At 26.6% G+C, this 27,667-nt stretch overlaps 4 protein-coding genes across 4 annotated transcripts; 3 read left to right on the forward strand and 1 right to left on the reverse strand.

The window, feature by feature from the left end:
• Positions 1 to 2,084: 2,084 nt before the first annotated feature.
• Tsp_02147 (hypothetical protein) lies at positions 2,085 to 2,414 on the reverse strand. The gene is made up of 2 exons (XM_003377843.1): positions 2,315 to 2,414; positions 2,085 to 2,227 (listed from the first exon to the last, which is right to left on the reverse strand). Exons 1-2 carry the CDS (start codon positions 2,412 to 2,414, stop codon positions 2,085 to 2,087), a joined length of 243 nt encoding a protein of 80 aa, XP_003377891.1.
• A 1,658-nt stretch (positions 2,415 to 4,072) lies between these two features.
• On the forward strand, positions 4,073 to 5,156 carry Tsp_02146 (hypothetical protein). Its single transcript, XM_003377844.1, has 4 exons — positions 4,073 to 4,176; positions 4,225 to 4,313; positions 4,580 to 5,095; positions 5,143 to 5,156. Exons 1-4 carry the CDS (start codon positions 4,073 to 4,075, stop codon positions 5,154 to 5,156), a joined length of 723 nt encoding a protein of 240 aa, XP_003377892.1.
• A 976-nt stretch (positions 5,157 to 6,132) lies between these two features.
• On the forward strand, positions 6,133 to 7,170 carry Tsp_02145 (hypothetical protein). The gene is made up of 2 exons (XM_003377845.1): positions 6,133 to 6,184; positions 7,094 to 7,170. The coding sequence occupies exons 1-2, from the start codon at positions 6,133 to 6,135 to the stop codon at positions 7,168 to 7,170; spliced, it is 129 nt and encodes a 42-aa protein (XP_003377893.1).
• Positions 7,171 to 24,853: 17,683 nt separating this feature from the next.
• Positions 24,854 to 26,639, forward strand: Tsp_02144 (conserved hypothetical protein). Its single transcript, XM_003377846.1, has 2 exons — positions 24,854 to 25,174; positions 26,619 to 26,639. Exons 1-2 carry the CDS (start codon positions 24,854 to 24,856, stop codon positions 26,637 to 26,639), a joined length of 342 nt encoding a protein of 113 aa, XP_003377894.1.
• Positions 26,640 to 27,667: the final 1,028 nt, after the last annotated feature.

The following is a 27,667-nucleotide window of genomic DNA, read 5'->3' on the forward strand; positions in this document are numbered from 1 at the left end:
TTCTAGCCCATGTTAAAGTATTTTAATAAATAACCAAACAAATATTCTTTTTTTTCAAAATAAATAAAAATATTATAACTTTATCAAAATAATGATAAGAGTTTTTGATGAATGCTTCAACTTTGTTGCTATTTTTGAATATGCAAACCTACTTACAGCTTTCTTAGTTTTATTATTAATTGTGAAAAACTATTCAGATTATCAGAAAGCTAGTTGTAATTTGAAATAAATAAATAAATATAAATAAATAAATAAATATATATATATATATATATATTTATTTATTTATTTAAGACAGCATTCAAATTCTCTATTTGCGAAATCTCAAACATAGCCAGAGTGGTGCTAATAAATCAAATCATAGCTTTCTTTTTTCATTGATCTAATTTGTGCAGTGCTTTGAAATGTTCATTTTTAGTCAATATATTTGTGCTTAAAAGCAGCAACACATCAACAAATGCAAATAACAGATGCTGTTGTATAATTTATCAACTATACTTTTCACTTGATTATTCTTCCAATCTCAGTAACAGACTACTAATGATTATGATGAATGTGTAACGGAAAAGGTATTTTAGGTGTTTTTTAAATTAAAAATTTCTTTAAAAAATTCAATTTCCACTATTTTCAAAATTGCAATTCAATTTTAAAGCATTTTGTCAACAAGTTCAAATGTTTAAATTTAAATAAATGAAATGTGAACAATTCATTAACTGTTGAAAATGATACGGCAATGAAATAAAACTGAATTTAATTATCATGGTTTATTGTATTAACAGTTTAATATGTTTATATTTCATTACATTTATAACAGTATTGAATATCATCGAAGTGATTCTGAATTTACCAAATCAAATTGCAAACGATGCGTCATGACTATTAATTACTACATAACGTTAAATAATACCCTATTGAACTGAAATAAATTCGGCTATGCATTGTAGCATTTATTTGTACTGCTTTCGGTTTGACAAATATTTTATAGTTAAAATTAAATTTTAATTCTTATTTAGAATTAATCTAACTTTTAATTCATTTTAGAGAGATAAATGAGACAACCTATTATATGCATGTATATTTTATTTTTAATTATAATAAGAAAATAAATGAATGAATTCAATTCATCAGCGTATCTTCAGTGTAATTGAATAAACAAAATTCATGCCCAACATTAACAAGTGAAAAGTATCAGCTAAAAATTAGTAAGTTTGAATTTGAATTTTATTGCAAATGTATTTTGAAGAAAATGAATTTTGGTTGCGAAAATATTTAATTTTCTATCAATACTTACCATAAGTATCATTTGAAAGCCGCTTGAAAAATTTCAATTATTTCGATTTTGCAACTTTAATCCCTCATGCATAGTTTGCTGCATTTTTTTATTGTTCATAAAATATAATTTCAGCAAAACACACCAGAGATTTAAAATATATTTTAATTTTATTATTCAATGATTTTCAACTTTTGCAATACACTTTGAAATTTTTTGTGCAATACCATTTTGCATATTTCTTTCACGTACGCGAGAAAAGAAATGTGAGAATGAAAAATCAATTCAAGGAAAAGTTCATTTTTCTTTGAAAGTAAAAATCTGTACAACTGTGACATTTATAATTCAATTTTTTCATAATGCCATGCAAATTACAACTTCAAGTAAACAATCATATTTATTTAAGAAAATTTATTGAAAATTTAATAAATTTTTTAAAGTTGAAATTTTATAGTAAAAAATTTGTACTTTTCACGTATTCTCAGAGCAAAATACAGTAATTGAAATTTTAGGATAAAATATTTTAAAAAAAAAAGGAAAAAATAACTGGTAATAAAGTGAAATCACAGAGCTGTTGGTTCTGATTTGATTTGTTACGATTCTAATCAAACACATGCAACAAACATTAACAAATAATTAAAAGATTAATACAAAATGATGGGTGATCTTGTTTACCAGGTTATTATATTTATGCTGATGTAGTTGTTGTAGCAGTTCACTTTCTTCAGTAGGAAGTAATTTGTAGACAAAGGAAGAAGCAGTTGACTGGCATGAATCGTCGTCGTCTGCTTGAAATTCAGCTCTGTTCAGAGCTTTACTTGATGCTGTTAGCATTATCCCAAGCGCACAATTTCTTCATGTCCTGTGAAATCAATAAGAAAGCAACCCTTGCTGAAAATCCTATCGACTTTCCGATTACGTCGAAGTGAATCAGCAGCCTTTCTTCTTTATATAACACTGCAAATGTGAGCTTAAAATGACAAACCCCTCATTTTTCTGTAAAATATTATTTATTGCTTTTTTTATTGTTATTATCATGCTCACGGACACTTTTTCTTGGTGCATTATTTTCATTTATTCTGAACTTCAAATCAATTTTCTCTGATTCTCGACAGCTTGATGATAATGATTTTAAATTTACCATAGCATTTCAAACAATGTCTGTTAATTTTTTAAATTATATGTAATTTTTAATCTGATCTCTCTTTAAATTTATAAAAGCTTTGTTCTCAGTTCAACAATATATTTCATTTCGCCTTTCTTCTCTGATCACCATATCCTATCCCAGGAAAGTGTTTTTTATTGTTTTTTTACACTTGTCCAGCACGACATGTAACAACGAATTTATCGATCGACTTGTTTTGCTCCTATCATATCGACTTTAAAAAAATATTCAATACTTCTCAACAATTGTTGGTTTTAGAAATTAAAAATATACTTGAAAGCAAACTCTACAACAATGGAACCGCTTTTATTCCTTATAAGTTATAGTATGATAGAGGTTATTACTATATAAATTTTAAAATTTAATCATTGCTATCAGTGTGTGAGAGTTCAAGTTTCCCATGTACTGTCATGAACATTTACTATTTTTATTGATAATATACTGATAAAATCATATAAAATGTGGTTCACTTTAATTATTTCGATATTTTGTTTAATCTTTAAGATTTTATCTTCTAATAAACCGTTTCAAAGACTGCCAATAAAGTGGCGATATTAAATATGCATATTGCTAAATGGCAATCAAGAAAACGGCTCAAAATATGGATATTAATTTCAGACTGACATTCAAAAGCAAAAAATTAGTATTGATTATGAAATAAAAGTAAATTGATTTTATTTCGTATATGTCTTGTAAGTTTCGTGCAATAAAGAAATTTTGAAAATTTTGAGTTGCTATTTTTGTAAATCCAGATACAATAATGGTAAAACCTTGCCCTCTGAAGAGCAGTGCATTAATGTTAGCGTTGTTACGACATTTCTGGAAGCTTAAAGTTCGATATAATATACCTCTTTAATTTTTGCTTAAAGAAATAAATTTCAGTCATTTTTTGGCAAAATTTTATTTTTATTTCAATAAAAGTTACCGTTTTACAAGGGATATAAAAAATTAATATATTACTGTTAGATTTGACGTGTGTAAATCTACTTTATGTGAAATCAAATGTATAGACGTTGTAACAAATAATTCAGTAATATATTTATTAATTTAAACCTAAAATTATATAAAAATAATTATTTAACAAATAATAAAATAATTAAATTTTATAAGAAAAATGTTTGTTATTTAAATGTTCTTGTTGCTTAAAAATGCATAAAATTAATACATACTTTTCACTTGAACTGTATGTGTTACCGTAAGATACTTAAATTTTATTTTGTATTGAAGATTTTGAATGCAGTTGCCAATGTTTTACATATTATTATTTTGAGTAGAACAACTTGTGGTAAGTATAAACTTGCAAAATTACAATAATAAAACCTGCTTTTTATACAGTATATTTTGTACCTTTGAAGATAATGTTGATTTCGTTTGAAGATTTTATTTATCACTCTGCGAATTGTATGCATGGGATAAAGCTAGATGCCTTTTTGTCTAAGAATTCTACTGTAAAATGGTTTTAATTTTCGCTTTATTTTTTAGAACAGCTTTTTGAAATATAATGTTTTAAATTTGTGAAGAACGCATTATGTAATCAAGTTTTGCAGAATGCTGTTTTTAAAATTTGGTTTTTATAATCCTTTATTAGAATATGCATAAAATTGTCTGTTATTGTTTTTCAGAATGTGATTATTAAAATGGGCAGGAAGAAAGAAAAGAAGTCAAAGAACAGGAAAATAAAGCTTCGTGTTAAGCTTAATCATTTGGAAGATGGCACCGTTGCAACTGTTGAAAGTGCTACGTATGATGCATGATTTACCCATTGTTTTTACTGATCGTAGAGTTTTAGACGTGTTCTTCGATCCAACAAAAGTTCTTCAAACAGTTTTAAATCATTAAAAGATGGTTCTAAGAAAAGAAAAAGGAAAAGGAATCAAAGTGAGCTATTTGTTTATTAACTTTTTAAAGCATGCTTTTACTTTTCATATCCTGTTTAACTTTAAATTGTATTTTTTTTCTATTATTGCTTGTGAAATAATTGTGGGTACATGTCGTCGGCGTGTTTTGCATTTTTGTAGGCGCTTTGTATAGATTAATAATTAGCGTTATTTTATCAATATTATTTTGCAAGTGTTAAGTTTAAGTATTTTCATATTTAAAGTGTTGAAAAGGTTTTTGAAATATTTTCTTATTTTATTTTTCAGAGCAGCTGCAAATACATGATGATAGGGATCAGGAACATTATGGTAATGAATTTGAAGAAGAAGAAGAACCGTTGACTTTGATTCCATTTTGTAAATGGAACGAGGAAACCAGAGAATTCAGTGAGGTTGTCACTGCAGAGGAATTATTTCCATTAAATTTTGAAAAGCCTACTCGACCAATTGTCGGATTTTCAATATTTGATGTTCAAAAATTGACATACCTTCCATCGCCTGAAAATTTCAAAATAAAGGAATTAATTAAAGATGTTAAATCAAGAAATTCAAGAAAAGTTAACATTGCAAAGACAAAGAGAAGTAAAGCGGGCAGATCTAAAGTTGAAGTAAAAGGGGCTAAAGGATCTGCAGTACCAAAAGCCAAGGCACAGTTGGTATCGCAGGGTGAAGTTTCCAGTCGTGGTCGTCCAATCAAACGCACTTTCAACTACGTAGCTGATGCAAATAATTCAGAGGAAGAATTGGCACCGAATGATGAAGATTACATCGATAGTGATCAGTGTAAGCGAATTTATGATAATTATTTATCATATCTTTTTTTGTTTCAGTTGTTGAACAATGAGAACTATGTCTATTTTTAAACTAAAGCTAAATGTTGCATAGGTTAAATGGAGAATATTTGTATTGATTTCTCATTTAAAACTGAAGCAATAAACCATCATAGAAAATTGTAAAAATATTTTAATTAAGATAAAATTTACATTTGAATGTTTGAATTAATTGTATACTGTTTGTTTAAATTGGTAAATGGAAACGTTAAAAATTAAGATGCAAATAGGAAACTTATACCTGATGATTAATTAATAAGTAGTATAAAATGTAATTAATTTTTAATTGAAAATTTATCTTAAAATTGTACAATAGTAATATTTGAATGCTTAAGCTACGGTGGTGTCAGAAGAAGAACTGGATGAGTAAACATTTTTCTGAATCGAAAGAATTTGGCAGCTTGCACGTTGAAATGAAAATGCATTTTTGCATATGGTTTGGAGAAAGAAAATAATAATACAAAAGGAAACGGTTTGATTGGAAAAATATTCGAAATTTTTAGTTGAAGATTGTATTTATTAAAGATCGATTAATCAGTGAGTTGGAATAAATGGCTTTGAAGTTATCATTGGCAAATAATTGTTTTCGTGTTAAATTATTTCATTCGGGAAATTTAATTTGAATTCGATGCATATAAACAAAATATGAACATGAAAGAAACAGTGCACATTTTTGTGTTTTGATTCAATATTATTATATTTGGTAAGAACTGAAATAAACATTGAAAATTGCGTTGAAATTTTTATCAATATTGACAGTACAATAAGTAAGAGAAGAAAATGAAATTATCGCATGTTTGTGTATGAAAAGTCGAAAGAAATGCATTTCTTAATGCAATAATTAATTTTTTGGAAATAAAATTATTAAGTCACGCAATATTTTGCGACCGTTTTGTTGGGATAGTTTTTATTTAAATATTTCGTAATTGCAAACTTTTTCTGAACAAATAATTGTTGTGAAAATGTTAATAATTTTCAGAGTTGTTGTAAATGAGTTCATTTATTGCTGTTGAAGTGAATGATAATCGACTGAAAAATGAAGGTAAATTTTCTAAGTTTTTCCCATGCATAATTATGAATTAATATTATTTTATTTTTTGTTGTATAATTTTTTGCAATTGTTATTTATTATATAATAATATATGGAGTAGAAAATGCAGAATTTTGTAATTTGAAATTTGCAAAGTTTCTTCACGTATGTGTGTATAATAGTAGGTAATGAATGGTTATGATGTTGTTATATTTAATTTTGTGTAATGTGCAGTGAGTGAAAATATTATTATAATCAGTGAAAGTATGAAGGATATACTTTTTCACATAAAAAAGAAACATGAGAATAAAATTCAAGTTTAGAATTATTGAAATTAAATAATAATGATTAATAATGCAACATTGTCGGTTTGTGTAGTTCAATTTTCTTTTGGATAGATATAATCCAATAGTGAAGCCAATAACAAGTGTGAATTACAAATCTATTTGTTTTAGTGTTCAGAGAATCGCGCTTCTACTAATTGAATAAAATCTATCTTTTGTCTGAATACATCAGTTTTCTCTCTTCTTGATTCTGTTTCTCTTATTTGTTTCTTACCAATAGTGCACAAATATACAATCTTCATTTGAGGGAGGAGAATGAACACATTCAACCACAGGATGTCTCGATTCTCAAAAAAGTTCTCACTTCAAGCTGTACTGGTATTAAGTATTTTTATTATTTTTCTTTCATTGCATACTGTTTACTGTAAAAATTAAACAGTTATAATTTTTCAAAATTACATATGCAATATTTGTGATACATACATAAGGGTGCAAATTATATAAATGATTCTTATCGTTTTATTGACTAACAACCATTTTTCTGCTTTTTCTTGAAATGTATTATTTTCTTCAAATTGAAATTTTAATACTAATAACAAATTTTCAAATTAGTTTCTGCAACACAAACAAATTTCAGAAGATTTTAATTTTATCAATTTTTGGAGCTTTTATCTCAATACACTTTTGTTTCACTACTTTCAAATCGTACAATGATTTATCAGACGAAAATCAAATAAAATTGCAAAAATGTTTTCATTTAAATTTTTGTAAATTTCTGTAAGATTGCTTTTTATCAATAATGAAAACAAATCTGCACAATTTGCTACTTAAATTTGATTACTTGATTTGCATTTTAAATTTGTTTTTTTAAAGTATGTTGTCAGCGATATTTTTTTGCCTTCTAATTATATTTAAATTACACTTTAAATAGAGGTTATGTTGTGAAAAATAGTTGTACATTTCATGAATGCATTTCTAAACACAGAAAGTACTGTAAACGTTTCAATTTAGAGTTTGATCTTCACACATTGCTATTAATTTTTTTCATTTAATCTCAATGTTTTCTTCTTTCAAATGAAAATTTAAACTTATTTGCCTATTCATTGCATCAAGCAATGTAACTGCTTGTAGATTTAATACTACAGTTTTAAATAAATTGTGACAAAATGGAATATAAAAGCAATACAATGGTATTTTTCAACAGATATCAATTCAACTCTATAATAACGTGATTAATAATAATAATAATGTTGAATACTTTTTATAATTTAGTAACTGTGAACTGATAAAAGACATTTGGAATGTGCATTTTCAGGTTTATTGATTTTATTACTACTGTCTTTGCATGTTTCATCAGAAAATGCTTTCTGAGTCAACCGACCGTCGACTTATTGGTTTTTTTTGATAAATTCGTAAAAGTTTCCGTTTCACTGCTAATTTTAGTGTAACATATGACCCATTCGATAATCGCTTTGATTGCCTGAATGATTAGAAATTTGAAGCGAATGAAAATAATTTAATCTTTTATGCAAAATAGTATAATATACAAGATTAAGCAGTAAGCTTTTTTCTTTGTCACGATGAATTTAAGAAACTGAGAAGAATGTCTTCACGTTGCAGTACATCAGCAAGACAGGCAACTTTTTCATCGGTGATATATATATATATATATATAGAAATACCAATTCACTTTTATTACTGTTTCTCTTGTTCATGCAATGATTCCTAATTTTATTCAACAAATCAACATATGTTACAATGTTGTATGCGGTCTGTTTTGGAGATATTTTTATGGTAATTTATTGTTTTTATTTGTTATAATTTATTGCATGCTTTTATGCAATTATCAATTTATCAACCAAAGCTTAAAGTACAACTTTTGAAATTTTATTTTTCAAAGAAGAAAAGTGAAATTAAATTTTAAGCTCTTTATTCATTAAAATGAAATAGAAAAGCAAAAGCAAAACTATTCATTTGTAGTTGGTGATGATAAAAAATAAATGATCATTTCAGCCGATGCTCTTTCACAAGAGAACATTTCGCTTTTATTTATAAGCAGAATGATGGAAATATGGAAAATAGAAAAAGGAATTTTTGTATTTTGTATCAAAATTTATGTATCAGATTGAGTAAAAAATTTCAGATGTATTGTGCATAATTCTTCAATTTATAAAACTGAGAAGAATGTTTTTTCTGGCAAATTTGGATTTTTCTGGTATATGTGTGTGTGTTTGCATAGTTTGTGTTGCAAGCTTATTGCTAATATTTCACATGAGCAGAGAGATAATCAGAGCAGCAATGACGACATATAATTGCTTCAGGATTCGCACCTGCTGTCAATGGTAGTCGAAGAATGTACACTGATCGAGCAGTTCAGCCAATAGTATCAAGCCGTCGAATGCTAATGATTAAATTTCAGTTTTCAGTCTAGTCTTGGTTCTTAGAGAGCTTCTCTTTTGACATATTCAATATCCTAGTTGCTGTCTATCTTCTCATCTGCATTCCATTTGCTGTTTTCATTTCAGCAAATCAGTGTCTTCTGAAAAGCTGACAAAAATTGCTCCATCAGGCTAATTCATGGCGCGACTTTTCAATTTGGCCTACCATGTCAAAGAATCAATCATTATTTGGAAACAATGCAGCAGCACCAAAATAAGGCAAGCCGTGATTTGTTCATCCTTCTTCCCACTTGCTCACTTTTTGCAGATTGTGATCGCCGATTTTCATTGAGTTTCATTTAAAATTTCTTTTCTTTATTCATCTCAAAACTGAACAACAATGCCCATTTCCACTAATTTTGATTCCATTCTGTATTTCAACTAATTTTCATATTTGCATCATCCAAAATTAATTCATAATAGTTGCACTTTCTTTATTTAAAACAAATATAGCACAAATAATTTCTAATTATAGCGTTCAACTTGATAGCAATTGGATTAGGCTTTTCGTGCTTTTTCATAATTGTGCTTTTGTGACTCTATTTCCTTTCTTGCATTTTCTTTCCAATGAATAAACGAAATAATTCTCAAAGTCTCCATAATCAAATAATCTGCTTCTCAGATATCTTTTTTTATTGGCCATTTAACTTATCCATTTTGTTTGTTTTCACCGAAATGATTTTAAAAACATTTTTTTCTTCCTCCACTTTTATAAACATCATACATAAATAGATTTCAGATGAAATTTATCTTTTATACTTTTATAAGAAATGAAATTTTCCATTTTTAATTATTTTAATTTCACTGAAATTTGAGGGAATATTTTCGATCAATTTAGAATATTAAATGAGATAATGTAATTAAATTGAAATAAGAAGATTCAATTTTTACTGAAAGTATATTCTAATAATTTTAACATTAATGCTTTTTAAAAAGATTGCATACTTTATTCATCACACGTTCACTTTATTCATGTTCAGCTGGAAAAAGTCTAGAAATTTTGCTCTCTCTACTAAAAGTGAATGGAAAAGTTTTCTTTTTTATATCACTGCTAATGGTAATGGAGGTAGGAGCTGATTAAGTTTGCATATGACTGCAAACATGTGCTGCAATGTATTAATGATAAGCGTTGTATAATTTAAATCCAACCCTTTTATACTGAGCAACAGAGTTCTCTGCACGTTCATGCTAGATCATATGAAATTTTTGTGTATAGTTTCATACTTATACAAAAACAGCAATACAGTATATCTATTAATAACGTTACGATACGGTTGCTTTATTAATTTATCATTATTTGTATAAGCAATATTTAAAATCAGTGAGGTATCTAAAATTATCTATCTAAAATTATCTATCTAAAATTTCTTTTAAACTTTTAATAAATATAATAAAAAGTGATTAATTGCGTTATGGAGCATCTTCCTAATACTTTCAGAAATGATTTTTAACCTGTAAATTGATATAAGCAAGTCCATTTTAATAAGAATGCAAACAAATATTCAAAAAGTTTTATTCCATTTTCTGTTGAGCTCATCTACATGAAAAATTAATCCATTTTTGTTAAGCGCAATGTTCAGTACAATTACAGTATGGTTATTTACATAGAAGTTCACATTTCTTGTCCAGTATATGATACAAACACAAAGATCAGCAGTTTGATTACAAAACTTTTCATTTGATTACTTTCTTAAGTGTCATAAAAATTGCAATTAACATTTCAAATAGTATAATTTTATACATAAAAAATAGTAAACAAGTTTTGAAATGACATTCAGTTCATAAAGTTTTTAATTAAATCAGTATTATGCATTTACATAAGCAAGTCACAACAATTGTAGAATTTTTTAATAATCTACTTTCTTTTTAATTATTCTTTGTATTTTGTTATGAATTATGAAGCATTTTTAATTTTTAGACATTCTGATTTTAAAATTAATTTCATTTTTCCTGTCTTTAATTTTTGTACTACAACCCTGAGAGATGTAAATAAGCTATTTTTATTTAATTTTTGTACTGTATAAAAATTACTGTATAAGAGTTTTCAGATGTATATCGCACAGTTAAGTTTTGATTCTGACATGGCATGAAGTGTTAGATTTTTATATCTTTTATTTTGTAAGCTGTGCAGAACAGTTTGTCCTTTTCAAAATTATATTTTTATTTTTTTATATTTCATAAAGATGTATGGCTAAAAATATGATATTTCTGTGAAGTTAACTACTGTCATAAGTAAAACCTGGTCAGTTTCTGCTGAAATTTCACTTTTGTTCTAGAAGTGTTCATATTCAGAATTTTAAATTCATGTCAATTATAAAAAAGTGAATTATTATGTTAAAGTAATTTCAATAAAAGTTTTGCTTTTCAATGATTTTTACCTTTCATTTCAATGACAGAACAATTTTTAAATATTTTTTAGTGTTTGAAACATATTAAATTAAACAAAAGCATAAACAAATATACTAAACATTTATGTAATAAAATGAAAGAGTAAAATTGATCTCTTTATATCAATAAAGCAAAGATTACATTTAAACAATTAGTAATACTTAGCTTCTAAAGATGATACGTTTTTCAATTAACATCCATTGATCTAAATGCAGTAAAAAAGATAATAATTGATAGTAATATATTCATTATTATTAAAATAATACCGTAATAAACATATTGGTATTTCAAATAAAAATAAGATGCCTATGACAATGAATGGTTGTTATCTTAGATTTATTAGATCCATAGTGGCCAGCAAATGTATAGCTTTAATTATACTATTCATATGCATATACATAATACGTGATGATTTATGCAGTGCATTTTATTCTTGTTTATGCAATGCATTCTATAAGAGTGCATTTATGCAGATAGATAATTCAATCCACTTTTCCTTGAAAATCATTCAGTAAGAAAGCTGACTTTAATATTTATGCAAATGCAAAGATCATTAAGACTCTCATATTGCAGTGCGTTAATTACAAGCAGATTGATTTTATGGTTCATTTTTTGATAATTTACAAAAACTTTATTTATTCTAAACCAATAGAAATTTTAATGTAATGTTAATTTAATTGTATTATATACATTGCAGGTGAGAATAATAATGTTTATCATTTTAGATGAGTACGTCCTACTTTGGTTGAGGTTCTCATATACCTGTACAATTAAAGGGAAGTTGTGGAATTTTATAAAAGAAATTGAACATAATAATCCGGTACAAGCAAAATGAGCGAGATAATGGTTAGAAAAGTGAAGAAACAACGAAATGTTCACTTCAAACAAATAAATAAAGCTGACTATATTGATCAGGGTGAGTAATGCATATGAGTGATTTGTTATTCTATTTCACTGACTGTTTATTGATTTCCGTAATTTTACGCAAAATCCAATGATTTCAAATTTTATTAGTTATTTTCTGTAATTTTAAATTTCTTTTAACTGCAATTGTATATTTTGAGCACATGCGTATGTGTTTGCATATTTCAGTTTTTATCAAATTTATTTATGTTCATGGAGGGGGAATTATTAAATTTTAACTGAAATAACGCCAAGATTATATTGGAAGATTAAAAATTACACAGATTTTGCGAAATATTTAAATTATATAAAAGCACTAGATTTTGTAAATCTACAATTTGTGCATCCTCTTTTATTTGCTAAGTTCGTCAGATTAAGACTTGTTGGATTTGATAATTCAGAGATTTTAATGATCCTGCTGAGCTGTAAATTTGTGGCACTTGTTTCATAACTTCCGCTGCCAGCAAGGGACAAAGGAGAACTTCAACTCCTCCACTTAAAAGGCGGTGTGATGCGTCTCAATGATGACAGTGACTTTTTAATTGATGTCCGTTAAATGTCTCGCTTTTCCTTCATTCAATGATGCACCGCAGGCTTTTCTCAAATTTGGCTATTGAATCGCATCTGATGGAAATGCAGGATTAGAATTGTTTATCAAAAGTCGGCTAAATGGCTTTCTTCAGATCAGGTTCTTTGCTTAATTGTTTCTTTGATCCAAATGTTTCAGGTATTTTTTTATTAGTCTAATTATATTTGTTATGAAATTATCTTTTATGCCAATTTTTATGAAAATTTAAATTTGTAATTCTTTCATCATACTTTTGAAAAAAGAAGAAAATTATCAACTCATTGATCAATGAATCCGCATAAATATAGTTATTGAAATGAAATATTTTCGTAGTATTTTATAGAAAAAGTTTCTGTAAAATGAACTAGATTTGGCCTATGTTTTGCTTCATTTGTTTCAATAATTAGATATATTCTAACTTACAAACATGAAATGCAAATTTTTTCAAACTTATAACTTTCCAGCTGTACAGTATCACACAAAAAGGGCATTCGGTTGAAATACGACAAATTCAAAGACTATTTTGAATATATATTGAATTTTATAATCGCTTTTTGTAATCACAATTTAATTCAATTTCACTAATCATGCATGATTCACATTTGATTTTCAAATGTACAGCATTAAATTGTTTGTGCAACACTTTAAATTAAATAAATAAGTAAATAATATAAAAATTGCACTGTCTTTATTGCGATGTAAACAATTATTACATTTAAACATAATCTTCGTAGATGAAAAGAAATATTAAAAATGAAACAGTTCAATAATTAAATATTGATTGTAATGCAAATATAAGTATTGAATCGTAAGTGTTTGACAAATTCAAATATTTTTTTAATTTTCATAAATGATTTTTTTATCATATTTAAATAGAACGGGAAGAAGTTTCAGAAGCACAATACAATGTTTGACTTTTGTGAAATATTAGTTAAATCTCAAGTGTATAGTTTAATTTTTTAATGGTAATTAATGATGAATTAATCACACAAAATAAACTCTGTTTTGTAAAAAATTTATTATCAACTTTAAATGATTAAAAATTGATAAAATTGTCATTATTTACCATTTTAAAACATTTAATAAGATAATAAACAACCTGCTATATATAAAATTGTATACACATAGTGGCGTGTAAAAAATTATATATGACCAAAAAACTAATCCAAAAAAAACATTAATTACTATTCACCTAACACGATTGGAATGAAAATTATGATTTATGATTTGAAAATTGGATTGAATTTTAATTTATGATAAACATTAGCTTCGCTATATCAATAAATGAATATCAAATAGCATAAAATCTACTGAAGAAGTTGACAAATTTTTTTTGAAGATGTTCAAAAGTGACATCTTTATCTTTTTGTTAAAATAGTCATTTTTCTTTTTTCACTTAAATTTACATTACGCTAAATAGATTTATACTTTTGCCAGCATTAAGACAGGTTTAATATTTTAGCAAGCTTAACAACAATTAATTTGTAAATTTCTTTTGCTGGCTGCCATAAAATGATTTCTTTTTGCCAGTTGAACTACTGTAACATGACTTAGCTGAAGCTTTTCCATTTACGTAATTTTCTTCTTGATTTTGCTGTCTGAGATCACACTTTATAATATTAATTATGATTACAAAAGATTGTAGAATTTTTGCTTTGTAATAAAAGCGTAATATTCTGTTAAGCATGCTTCTGGAACTAGATGTAAATTTGCAAATGCCAGGTAACGCATACTATTCTTTGTATTATTATGTGTGTTAATGAAATATCATAAATTTCATTCAGTTTATTAAAAATAAAAAATAAGCTTTATCTACTTTATATTTCTTTGCTACATTGGTAAGCTGATCTGCTTCGCAGAATTTTTCACAATTACCAGGAGAATTTATTAAGAAAATTTATTCTCTTCAGATACATTAATAATTACATAATGTGCACTGATTCATTCACTTTTGATATGCATGCATTTTGATATATCTTGATTTTATTAAAGTTGAACTGAATTTAAATTTGATAAATATATTTAAAACTAAGAAATAACTATTTGCATTTCGTTTTTTAAAATAACACAGGTATTTATTTAAAATATAGTCAATAAAAAAGCTTAAAGAGTAACTTCATTTTTGTAGAATTTTAAATACATTATAATTATTATAAGGAATTGTAATAACTGTGATGTAATTTTGATTTTTCGAAAATTCACTTCATTTTATAATATAAACCACTTTATTTCATCCAATAATATAGAAGAATAACATTTCCACTTTAAACAAGGGAAAGTATAAAAATCAATAATTGATCCATGTTCTGTCTATTATATACAATGTATATAATGAGTGTGAATAAATTTGTTGTGTTCTTAATTAACTTCAGCTTCTATGTTTTATAAGCCTTCCTGTACTTGAACTTGTTTATATGTGCACAATTTTAATAAAATCGTGGTAGTTTATTTTTGTCAGTTAATATGCAATGTAATGATTAATGATTAATGTATTACCCATAGAAAATATGAAATTTACTGACTTATGTTGGAATTTAAATATACTCGTATAGCATATATTTTCTGAAATGCATAAGATAACGCAAGTGCACAAAATTCGAAAATTGCAATTTATGTTATGAATGAATGAAGTTATGCTTGATGAATTCAGTCATACAGGAAAAAATTATGATCTTTTTCATATTTAAAAGCATTTGTCTTTAAAAATAATAAAATTAAGGCAGTGGATAAGTGTAGATTGGAACTACTCCATTCACATGCGTACTACACACTGTTTCCAGCTGCATAGAAGAAATTCATATGCATAACATTTACTGTGTATTTAAAAGAATATAATTAATTAGATATGATGATTGTTTATTTTTAATTATTTAATTCTGACCATATTAAAATTGTCAACTAATCATTAAAATTTAAAATTTCAATTCATTGAATTAAATCAAAGTGAAACTTCAAAATTCTGATGCACAAGAAACTCATTTATTTAAACGAAATTTAATCAATTCATTTTTTCACACCATGCCTTTTCAGACGGGCGTGTGCTGTAATTGGCTTATTGCAATTTCAAATTTAAGCGATGTAATATATATATAATATTTAAATATTAGGCAGAAATAAAAGATGAAATTAAATCTTATTAACTGAATGCTTAATCATTGCATTTTAATCGGTCGCTATTATATGGAGAATTGCAAACTCATATCTTAATTCTTTTTGCAATTTAATCGGACAAAAATTTTGGGAAAATCCTGAAAAGAATAATATGTTGTTATGCAATCATTTTTTGCTGAATCTCCAACATATTATTTTTTCATTTATACAAAAAGCTAGATTCAGTTGCAGCTTTGAAGCTTGATGATTGAAAAAATTAATAATAATGATGAAAACAATTATGAAATTTTATAATAATATTTACTTTTTGCACAATAAATTTTTAATTGATGAAATGAAATGTGTCATTATTTCATTTCATTTCATTTTATGCACAATAAAAATTAAGAGAGACTATTGCAGATTCTTAAAAAAATTAAAATGAGAAATTATCTGGAACATGTGTGACTTAAGACCGGAAAGTTTTGTTGAAAATTGGGAATTACTTTGCATTGAACATTCAAAAAGCAAGTGATAACTGACTAGTAAAAATTAAATATTTCTTGATCTTTCTGCTTTGTACATAATGTGATGAGCAGATGGCTGGTTATTCATAGTAGCAAAATAGAATTTCAAACAATCACAGTCGATTGTAAGTAAAAACTAACAAATTCCTTTTGTCCGAAATGACAAATTTTTCTTCTTATGCCTTTATGTTATCATCATCTATAGCTAAAATCAATGAAAATGCTGTTTCAAATTTTATTCAATGAAATATCCTGTAAGCAAAGATAACAGTTTTTAAATACAGTACAAAAATTGCATATGCATTAATGTGTGATTTCAATTTTGTAAAAATTTTAAACTATCACTATGACTTTTTCGAAATATTGCTCAATTAATGGAATTATTATTCAAATTTAAATAGCTTACAAATTAAAAGTAAGTACGTGAATACGAAAATTTTACGTTTTGCTTTTTCACATTTGGAAACTATTTACAAGCATTTCAAGTAGATGTGTATGATTTTATATATTGGATCAAATCAAACTCCAAAAAGCTCATTTGTGCTCCATTGCTTAAATTTTAATAACCATATTGTTATGGAAGTTTTAACTTTTCAATTTTCTAGCTTTGTTGCTTTTCTATCATATTTTCAAGTGTAAAAGTGGTGCACGCTAAGCATAATATTAAGCATATGAAAATGATTTATGCTAAATCAAAACCCAGTGAAAAACAGTCTTAATTCATTCATGAAATTCAGTCATGGTTCGATGCGCCCGCTATCTTTTAATTTCTCTGCTTAATTATCCGTATTAATTGTAGCTACTGAGCGTGATGACCGACAATGATGCTCCATTTGTAATGTATACTTCAGAAACAACATACCATTTATATTCTTTTAATGTCTTCTCATTGTTTGTTAAGTTGTTCACGTCTGCAATCGGTGTAATTTGGCATGCTCCATTGCTATAATGCAGATTATTTCGCAGGTAATGCCCTCTTGCAGCAAAACTCTTTGCAGGCAAATTGTAATGTTCCCATAAAAGTGAATTTTTTCATTCATAACAAGGTAGTGTGATGTTTTATCAAATCATTCTTTATATTGTGAATAATTCTAAATGACAATGGTTTAATAGCATAAGTTTGTTATACTGTATAATAACTGCTTTACTGTGATGATATAGTTTTAATACTGATGAAGCAAACTAATTCCAACTGTAGAGACATTTATAAATATGTAGTCACATTTTTATAATAAACGAATTACATTTAATATAATTTTTTATTATTACATAAATTTATCTAATAAATTTTCAGAAATTAATAGCAGTACGAATAATAATACTTAAATGTTTTTTATTAGTTAACTGTTGAGTTGATGTATTTGCAACTGAACAATTTATCATTGGAAATGCATGAAAGATATATGCGGTGATACTTTATGCAATTTACGTGATACACGCTTAATAGCATTGTTTGCATTACATTATTGGTAACATGGATGAGCGTTCACATAAATTGTGCAACCATTGAAGCATACACCATGGGCATTCATAATACAATTCAATTAAGGTGCAATTCATTTAATTTAAAAATTTTTGCATGCGGTTCAACTTAAATGAATTGTATAAATATTGAATTAAAATGAAATAATTAAAAGTGAAAAAATGAATTAAAAAGTCTTAGAATTAAAATGAATAATTGTTATGCTTTTAAATGAATACCAATTTATATAAAAATAATCATTAGAATTGTATAATCCTGATAGAATATTATGAGCATTTGTTTTGAAAATTATATTATAAGTAAAAAATTGAAAATCAAAAGTAAATCTAAGTTTTTATATTTACGGTTGTTATGTTTATGTTATGGAAATTAGAAAAGATTTTCTATATTATATGTATAAATAGTAAAAAATTTTTGAAACCGGCATACTTTAAAAGCTATTCGACTTTGCATTAATCACCTCTAGTTTACCTCTCTCAGCTGTTTGAAGTTTTATTTACTAAAGTATTCACATCCTGTTTTATCCTTTTATTGCTTTTGACCCCTTGCGACTGAATGATTGACAGATGATGCCCAAGTATTCCAAGCCAAAATATTGCACAGATGTCGATTGAATGCGAGGGAGGCATCTGATGAATGCCCATTTCCAGAAAACATTTTCCAATGAGAATCTCAAGGGGTGTTCGGTTGGCGGATCTTCGCACAATTTTCCTTCATCATTAAGGTTAGGCGAAACAGACTACAGCTTGCCATTATTGAATAATGATTATGGTAGAGCGTTCCGAAGACCATCCTGAGAAATGGTTCAGCGTAAAAAGGCGCTGGCAAGCAGATCTCAGGAGGCAGATTTTTCTATCTTGGAGATACGGATACAGCGGTAAGGTGCTATTTTATTATAGTATAATCGCAAATCTGTCATAGTAATTTTACATATATAGCACCTAATGGGACTATTGTATTTATAGCACAATGTACTTAATAATTTTCAAATTAGAAATAGTGTTCATATATAGCAATGTTTTGCTTTTTTATACTTTTCTGAAAAAATTTAATCATTTTCAATAAATGGTTAATTGTGACAAACAACCTATCTCTGAAAGTTGCATTACATTAAATAACAAACAGTAAATACAAAAGCTGAATAAAAGTTTGATGTTGTTATTATTCAATACTGAAATTATTACAACAGTCGAATTAATAAAAGAATTAATCATGGCTAACTATTTATTTTGTATTTATCCTTTTTAATAAGTATTTATTTCTTTTGTAATGCTATTGTAGAAGAAAAACGCTATATAAATGTTAATGAGTATTACAGATTATATTTAAATATAAAATAAATGTAATGCAAAGTACAAAAAGCAAAAATTACACTCATTTGTGTAATTCTTGCTGAATTAGTTTAATTTAATGAAATTTTTTTGAACAGAATAATTAAATGACTGTTTTTACCAAGAATAATAAAAATTGCATATTGACTTCAAAAGATCTAGTTCATACTTTGAAGCTTGTTAATCAAAATCAAATACTTTTGATGTTTTCTCAAGAATGAAAGTTAATTTTTATAATATTAATGAAACTGTTTTATAAAGCGCGTTGTTTTTGTGTAACTTTCTCAAATATCCTAAAGTTCTTCATACATCGAACGCATCTACAAAAATAAATTAAAATTATTGAATTATGTGATGTTTAATTGTTATTATCTGAATGTTTCCATGGTAGTTTTGAAAGCAGAAAACCATAAATTTTTGCTTTATAAAAGGTTTAATTTGAATATGAAGCACGATATAAAGTAAAAGTTTTATTTGCGTATAATTTTTATATTTATAATTACTTTAAAATTTAAAATAAACCATCATAAGAAGGTTAAAAATCTTCAAGTTTTACAGTACAAAATTTATATTAAATTATAATTCATCTGAATTGCAATTTGAAGGCATAATACCAATTTCAGCTTTTGAGATTTTTTGCTTTCTTTTCAAAGTTAGTCTTCAAGGAAGCTATCAACTAATTCATTATCTGTATGATTTATATAATTAATAATGAATTACTATGTGTATTCACTTAGTACATTTGCTTATAAATAAGCATGTTGCGCTAATTTATTCTTATTTGTATGTAAAAGTCAACAGTTCATATTTAAAATAACAAAAGCAATAATTAATATTATGCAGTTGACATTTCCAGAAACTTTGTAAAAGCTTACAAAGTAAATAATGTTTTTTTACACATTTATTTTAGCATGACATACTAAAGATATACTAAAATTTTTTAACTGTACATAATTTTCCTAAAGTTTAATTAAAGAATTTTTTATATCGCACCTAGAGCATCGTTAATAGTATGCTAAGTTTAAAAGGCTATAAATGCTAAGCATTATAAAGTTTTAAATCTAAGCAAAATGCACTTTAAATTTTCAAAAATTTGTGTAATTACTAAATGCAAATAATTAAGAGTGTTGGTAATGATTTACTAATTGCAATGCTCATGATTAAGAGCATATTTCACACAGAAATCAGAGACATTCATTATTCATGAAATTAGCTTACAATTTCAAACAAAACTAAAATAGTGCAGTGGAAGTTGCTTGCTTGGTAGAGTTTATCATATTGAAGCATAAAATTTGAACATGCTGGCTACATCCATTTGCTAAATAGGTTGTATTTCAAAATGACACATAAAAGGATAATTTATTTTAGTCAGTTGCATCTGTAAAAGTACTAAGCAAAACTCAATGAAATAATAATTGTTCATTTGTTTTTGCAACATTATGTTTCTTCAATTGCATTATGTTTTGATATAAATGAAATACTAAAACATATACTAATGTAAACGTTATTAAAATGTTTCAGAACAACAGGGAAATAGCTAAGATATGTTTTTTTCTTTTTGGATTTGCTTGGGTTTTAATTTTTATAGAATATAATTAATGTAAGATTGACATTAATTTCAAGATTTTTTACATTTAATATTTTCACAGTTTCATTTATATTATTATTAAACAGATGATTAAAATTATCATATTAAATCAGTTGTTAATAAACAGATGAACAGTTGGAAGTCGGTGAAAAATAAATTGCATTTAAATATGAACAACAAAGCCAGGAAGTACTATGTTTGATCAATACAAACTTGGGGCAAAATCAATGCTGATTCAGCAATCTTTGGTCTTCTTGCTCTGAACGTTGGCATTCATTGACTATTTTCTCAAGTGTGTTTTATAACTTCTATTGGCATTCAGTGTTTAATACAATCTTGCACTAATTTTCCCATCTATCACCGCATTTGAAAGCACTTCTAAAGCAATCTCCTATCTGTCCCAGAGGCAAGATTCACAGTTCTCTTGACAAAAGGTTTTTTTATTTTGTGAGAGAAAAATCTCCATTTTTCGCCAAATCTGAATAAACTGTTCCCATAATCCCATAAACAGCTGTTACTTATTTGTTTATTTGTTTCTCACCTAACCTAACTTAACAAATCGTCGTCATCATACAATAGTAGATACTTATTTTTGGAATTTGAAGACTCTTTTTATACAAATATAATCATATCACAACAACAGCATGTTAATAGCATTTATTTAAAATTATAATTATAAATTAATTACATTTTGCTTTGAGCAGTGTCTCCATATATATATATATATATATGACACATGATGTACTAATGTGAAAACATTTTTCTCTTTTACTGTGAAAATGTTTTAAAAATGAACATTTTAGCCTGACATTGCTTTGAGCTATATTATTTAATTGATAGTTACATTACTGATACCAGAGATATTAAAACTTATTTTAATATTGCAAATTTCTTAATCATGCAACTGGAGAGTACATTTTTATTACATTAACCTTAATATTTTGTAAACTTTATATGCTTTTGTTTAAAAATAAGTCTGTCAAAATGCATTTAACCGATTTAACTCAACAACTCAACATGAAACTCATGATATATTTATTGCTTAACGTTCAGCAGTATGATACACGAAGTAAATTTATGATTCTTCCATATAAAATATTTGTTCTCTTTTATTCATCAGTTTTTCATTATAAAGCCGTAGCATTTCATGAATAGCAGCAGTTTAAAACTCCAAATTTTATTTCATTTAATGCAGTAATTATATATTATTTGCATAAACTTCCATTTAAAGTTTTAGAAAAATTTAGTCCATTTTTTAATAATATGTAATGTTGATAATGAAATGAATTGTATAAAGACACTGCAAAATATATTTTACTTAATTTCAAATAAATAATATTATCAATATCACTTTTGCTCCATTATTATAATATCAGTTACAAAACTCATGCTGTAACACAGAGCTACAAAATGCGATTTTCTTCGAGATTCAATGTGTACTCTAAATAAAGGTTCATCTACCTTTTCCTCTTTTTGACCAATATAAATAATCATAGTGTTTTATAAATTAATAGTAATAAGCATTACATTAAATTGACATTTCATTTGAATTATATTACCATTTACAAAAAATGGTAGTTTGTTTTTAATTTTATGTAATTTTTGTAAGTTATCTGAAAATCATTTATTATGGATTGAAAATTTAAAAGCTATATACTGCAGTTTCATATTTGAAAAATTCTGTAATGAAAATTTTTAATGCACAATTCAAAGAGCTGACCTGCTTTAGAAAATTCAGTGCGATCATTTAAAATAATTTTATATTTATTATGCATGTAAATTTAGAAATAGATTTTATTTTCGCAGTTTTTCTTCGACTGTTTTCAATGAGTTTACCAAGCAGTGGAAGATATATTTCAAAATAATATAAAAATAATTGTACCTAATTGCATATTGAATAGACATAAAATATATACTTTAAAAATAGCTTAAATTGATAGTTTTTATACAAAATAGTTTTGTTTTTATTTTTGAGGAGTCACATTTTAATTTTTACAGTATAATCATTTATTTTAGGAATGAAAAATTAATTTAATTTTAAAGAGTTTTTGAATAATTTAATTAACAATTCTTCGATGCATATATTCATTTAGTTCACGCTTTTGAAACAGATGTGCATTACGATTATTGAGCAACTGATGTTGCAAACCACGTTTATCATTGAACCTTCATATTCTTTAAAAAGGGAAATATTTTATTTGAAGACTACATCATAAAAATTGTGCATTCATTGTTTGCAAGTTCCTCCAAGTTTAATTCATTTGATTTATTAAGACTTACTATCAATCACATAATGATGAATAAGTTTTTACGCAAATAAATTGTGTAAATAACACAAAGTGATCAATGTAAATTTTTCTCACTATTTTTTCATAAAAAACAGTTGTACAATTTTTATTAATATGTTTTAGTTCATTGATCTGATAAATGTAATTAATATTATTGAATCAGTTTAAATTATTCTTTCAATCACGCATAACTACTTATTAATTTAAATTAAAATTCATATAATATGATACCAGGATGAAATTAATTTGAAAATTTTCAATATTTATTTCTTTTTAGTTTTTAGGATATTTTCCAATAGTTAAATTACATTCCTTTTATTACAGTATAATGTATGTTTGACAAAAATTTGATTTTGAATGAAATTCACGCTAAATGTCACATCTTATTTCACTGTTAATTTATAAAAATTTTTTTTATTTCGAAACATATGCAATTAATTTTTATTAATAAAAAAGCACAATAGTTATGAAATTGTTTCAAATGTGAAAATTGTCGTATTTTTTAAGATGTATTTAGATTGAACTAAATATATTGATTCAACTTGTGCGTTTGGTTTCTCAGTAAAGCTTCTGATATTTTGAAAAGCTGGGATTAATAAATTAAAAAACAAAACGTGCATCTTTAAAATAATCTTTAAAATCTCGAGGAATTATGTAATTAATTTTAATGTTTCAGCTTACCTTGAATTCATATGGTATTACATATATGTTTTTTTATGTAGTCATTTTTTTGGCTGTTTGATTGCTAGAGTGTTCGGCGGCAAATACTCGTTTTTCCCAACTGTTCAACTTTGTAAAAAGACAAGACTAAAATCAACTTTAAAAGTTCTTTGTTAATAATTACAAGCAAATGAATATATATGTATGTGTGTATGTATATCAATAGAAGAATAGTGAAAGAAATTCATTATAAAGACGCAAATGATGTGTTGACTGAAATATTGATTCATGACCTGATGAATCAATATTTTCCAGTTAAAAAAATTATAAAAATGATTGCCATCGTAAAAATGCTAATCGTAAATAAAAATTACATTATATGAGAAGTAAAATAATTTACAAGAAAAAGAATTTTTCTCCACTATATAAGAAGAAGAATGGAAGATTATTCTGATTGGTCAGAAATGAAACTACGATTTGTAAAGGATATTTTGAATGAGAGGTAGCAGTGAGGGATAAGGGAAAAAAGAAAGATATAAGGATTATTTTAAGTTTGAAATTATTATTATTTTTGCGTCGGTGCATTAATGCAGTGCTGGTGAGATCACTTTTCTGAACGTTGAAGCATTTCTTGGCAATTTTTTCCTCGGTCCCGTTGCTGTGATCCATTTTCACCGGACGAATGATTAAGTGCTCGTCTGCAGCTGGTCTGAGGTTTCTCAAACGATCAAACGCAGTCAGTGAGTTGCATTGAGTTGCACAAGTATTTTGCTAAACTATTTCGCGCCTGCTCGCCTACCTATCAACAACTTCAAAAGAAGCGTACGTTCATCTCACAGCTCTGACGACGCAATCTATCCAAATCTGCATCGTTGAAGTCAGGTGTCCAGGCGCGCATCTCAGCTATTACAGACCCCCATTTTCAAAGCAGCATCTACAAAACTGAATCCTTTTCAAATTATATCTTGGATTGGAATTTCTTTTTTATTCTTGTTGTCATATTTGTTATGCTTCCTCTTTTTCTCTCTTTATCTTTCTTTTTCCTCGTATTCTTCTTTTGGATTGTCAGTTGGTCTGACAGAGTGCGTCTTCTACGCGCCGACACGTGATGCTTAGCACGTTTGTTCAAAAACATGCGAAAGCTGCTGAGAAAATCACGGAACGAATACACCGAATTGAGAGAATTCGAGGAACTAACAGGAAAACGAGTATCTTTGCCGCCGAATACATGGCTATCAACGCCTTTACCTATTGAACGAAAAAAATCTTCTTTCTGGCATACTGATGTCAGTTTTGGCCTTGTAGATCATCTGAACCGTTGGGAAGGATTGCCACTGACGCCAATCGATGGCAACGTATCCGACATTGATGATTTACCTACTTTGGTTGCCGAAGGTGTGCTTGATCAGTCCGACCATGACATCGACACCTCCGTTAAGCACCTCATACTTAAGGTATGTTGTCAATTTTTTTCATTTTCCTTCCTTTTATTTTTCGATAATAATAATAATTGCTTGTTAATTTTTTCTTGTATTTTATGTGCTCATGTTTGACTTGTTTTCCCATTGGGCCGTTTATGTGTTACTTTTACTAACATTCAACAGCTGGATTTGAATAAGAAAAATCATCAACTCTCAAATTAGCTATATTCGCATATTTATCATTTCTGAAACTCATTTGCTCCTGGTCGGGAAGAGAGGAGGGGGGAGGACATGAAAGCGGCTGCGTGTACTGCTCGCTTCGTCTGCTACGCTTAATGCCAATCTTAGGCAGCAATAAAAGCTAGAAGAATTAAATGCTTCAGCTTTTCCACTTAATAATAACACATCTATAATAATTTCCATTTAAAGACTTTTGAAATTAAATTGAATCGATTCAATTTAATTCAATTTAAATTTTGAACTGATTGTCATTTTCAATGATTTCTCATCTATATTAAATAACCATTATCTTTGCATATTTATAAAAATAATTTATTTAAATAATTTTCTTCTCTTAATTTGAAACTATAATGTTAAAATAGAACAAAAATTGTAGGCTAAAAATTGCTCGTTTTTTAGCTTCATTCTAATATGATGATTGAATCAGAAATTGTAATTTGAATTCTATTTCATTTGACATTAGATAATTTCTTTGTTTTTTAAAGAAATTTTGAATTCATATTTTAAATGTTTTTATTGATTTATTTTCATTTAAAATGTGCACACATTGTTAAAACCAACTAAAATATACTTCCGAGTCATTCGGATTTCATTACAGTACTACTGGTGGTGCAAAGGATAAACATTGAATATTTATTGTTGTTGAAATGGCGCACATAAGTGAAGATCAGCATAACATATTTGTTCAAACTATAAATCATAATAAGTAGATGCTTAACACGGACTGCTAATATGTACACTTATTTATTCTTTAATGGTATGCTGAATTAACAGATTTCTGCCAGTAATATCAAATCAATTAAAAATATTTATGAAAAAATATACACTTTACAAAGCTCATTGCCATATTGTGAAGCTCAGATTTTGAAAACTATTGCTTTTTTTATACTGTATAACTTACACAAATAATAATAATCTTATTGCTTATTATTACTTCCATTAACAAATTTGGTGTTTGTTCAATAATTTTTCATTTACCAATTTACCAATTCAATTTAAAATGTGAATTTCTCAATTCAGCATATAAAAATAACTGTTCAATTTGAATATATAAATGGAATAAATATAATTTTTTTAAAGTAAAATTTAATTAATAATTTTGATAAAGTGCAATGCAGTGATAAATGCATGAGCAATAGCTTATGATGAATAAACTTATTATAATTTAAAAACTATTAAAAATCAATATTTTATAGTTTATGCATGCATTTATTTCATAAGATTTAATTATTTATAGCATGGAAAAACTAATCAGTAATTCAATTAAACCGTATATTACGGTATTTATTAGTGAAATTTATAATGGATATTATTGGAATTGTGTTTCGTGACATCAGTGAGATATGTTTTCAAACAATATGGCAAGAAATTTTGGTGTTGTCTTAGTTCAACTGATTTATCCTGAAGTGCAATAAATCAGTGTTTCAGGGAGAGCTTGAGGTGGACAGTGGCGTTTAGGGGTAAACTCAGCCACGTTTTGTCCCAAAACAAAACACAGCTGCTGCTTTAATAATAACAGCGGCTTGTCTCAAACTGAAGCTAACAATTTCTCCTTTTCTCCATGCTTTAACAGCTGGCTTATAATTATATCCAAACTCACGTCTAAATCTGAATCACAAATAGCAAAACATATTTTTCATTCAATCTTCCTTCTCATGTCAAGCATTGTCCTGGTGTTGACCAGAAATTTTTTCGACACTATCAATCTTCATCTTTCCTTTTTTGTAAATAAGCAGTGCTTTACTGATTTTTCTAACATTTTACGTACATTTTTTATTTAAATGAAAAGAATTGTTTCCTACATTGTTAAAACATACGGAATGAGCATTTGCAATACAATTCTGCCATTATCATTAATGAATATGCTATATATTTTAATTATTAATAAAATATTTAAAAATTTATTCATCTGCAAACAAATTTATGTACAATAAATAAAAGGATTGAAATTTACAATCATTAATGACAATTGTGAATAGTAGTGTGGTGTGAAATTGTTGACTTTTGAAACAAATCATTTATATTTCCTTTAAATTTATGATTAAATGCAGTTTAACTTATTATTGCTTGTTAATTAAGTTTTACAAGTTGTGTTTTGCATTTCCAACTGCGGCATCATGGAATAAAGCATAGCAAATTATTTTTTTGCTCAGTCTTACTACTCATTCTCCATTAAGGCAAACTATTGATTTGGAGATTGAAAAGTGATATGTTTCTTTTAATGGATAATAATTTTTTAAATGAAGATTTCAATTAAGTTTACACTGAATTTATTTAGTGACATTG

The sequence above is a fragment of the Trichinella spiralis genome (assembly GCF_000181795.1).
Source record: "Trichinella spiralis strain ISS 195 chromosome Unknown Scfld4, whole genome shotgun sequence".
Lineage (NCBI taxonomy): Eukaryota > Metazoa > Nematoda > Enoplea > Trichinellida > Trichinellidae > Trichinella > Trichinella spiralis.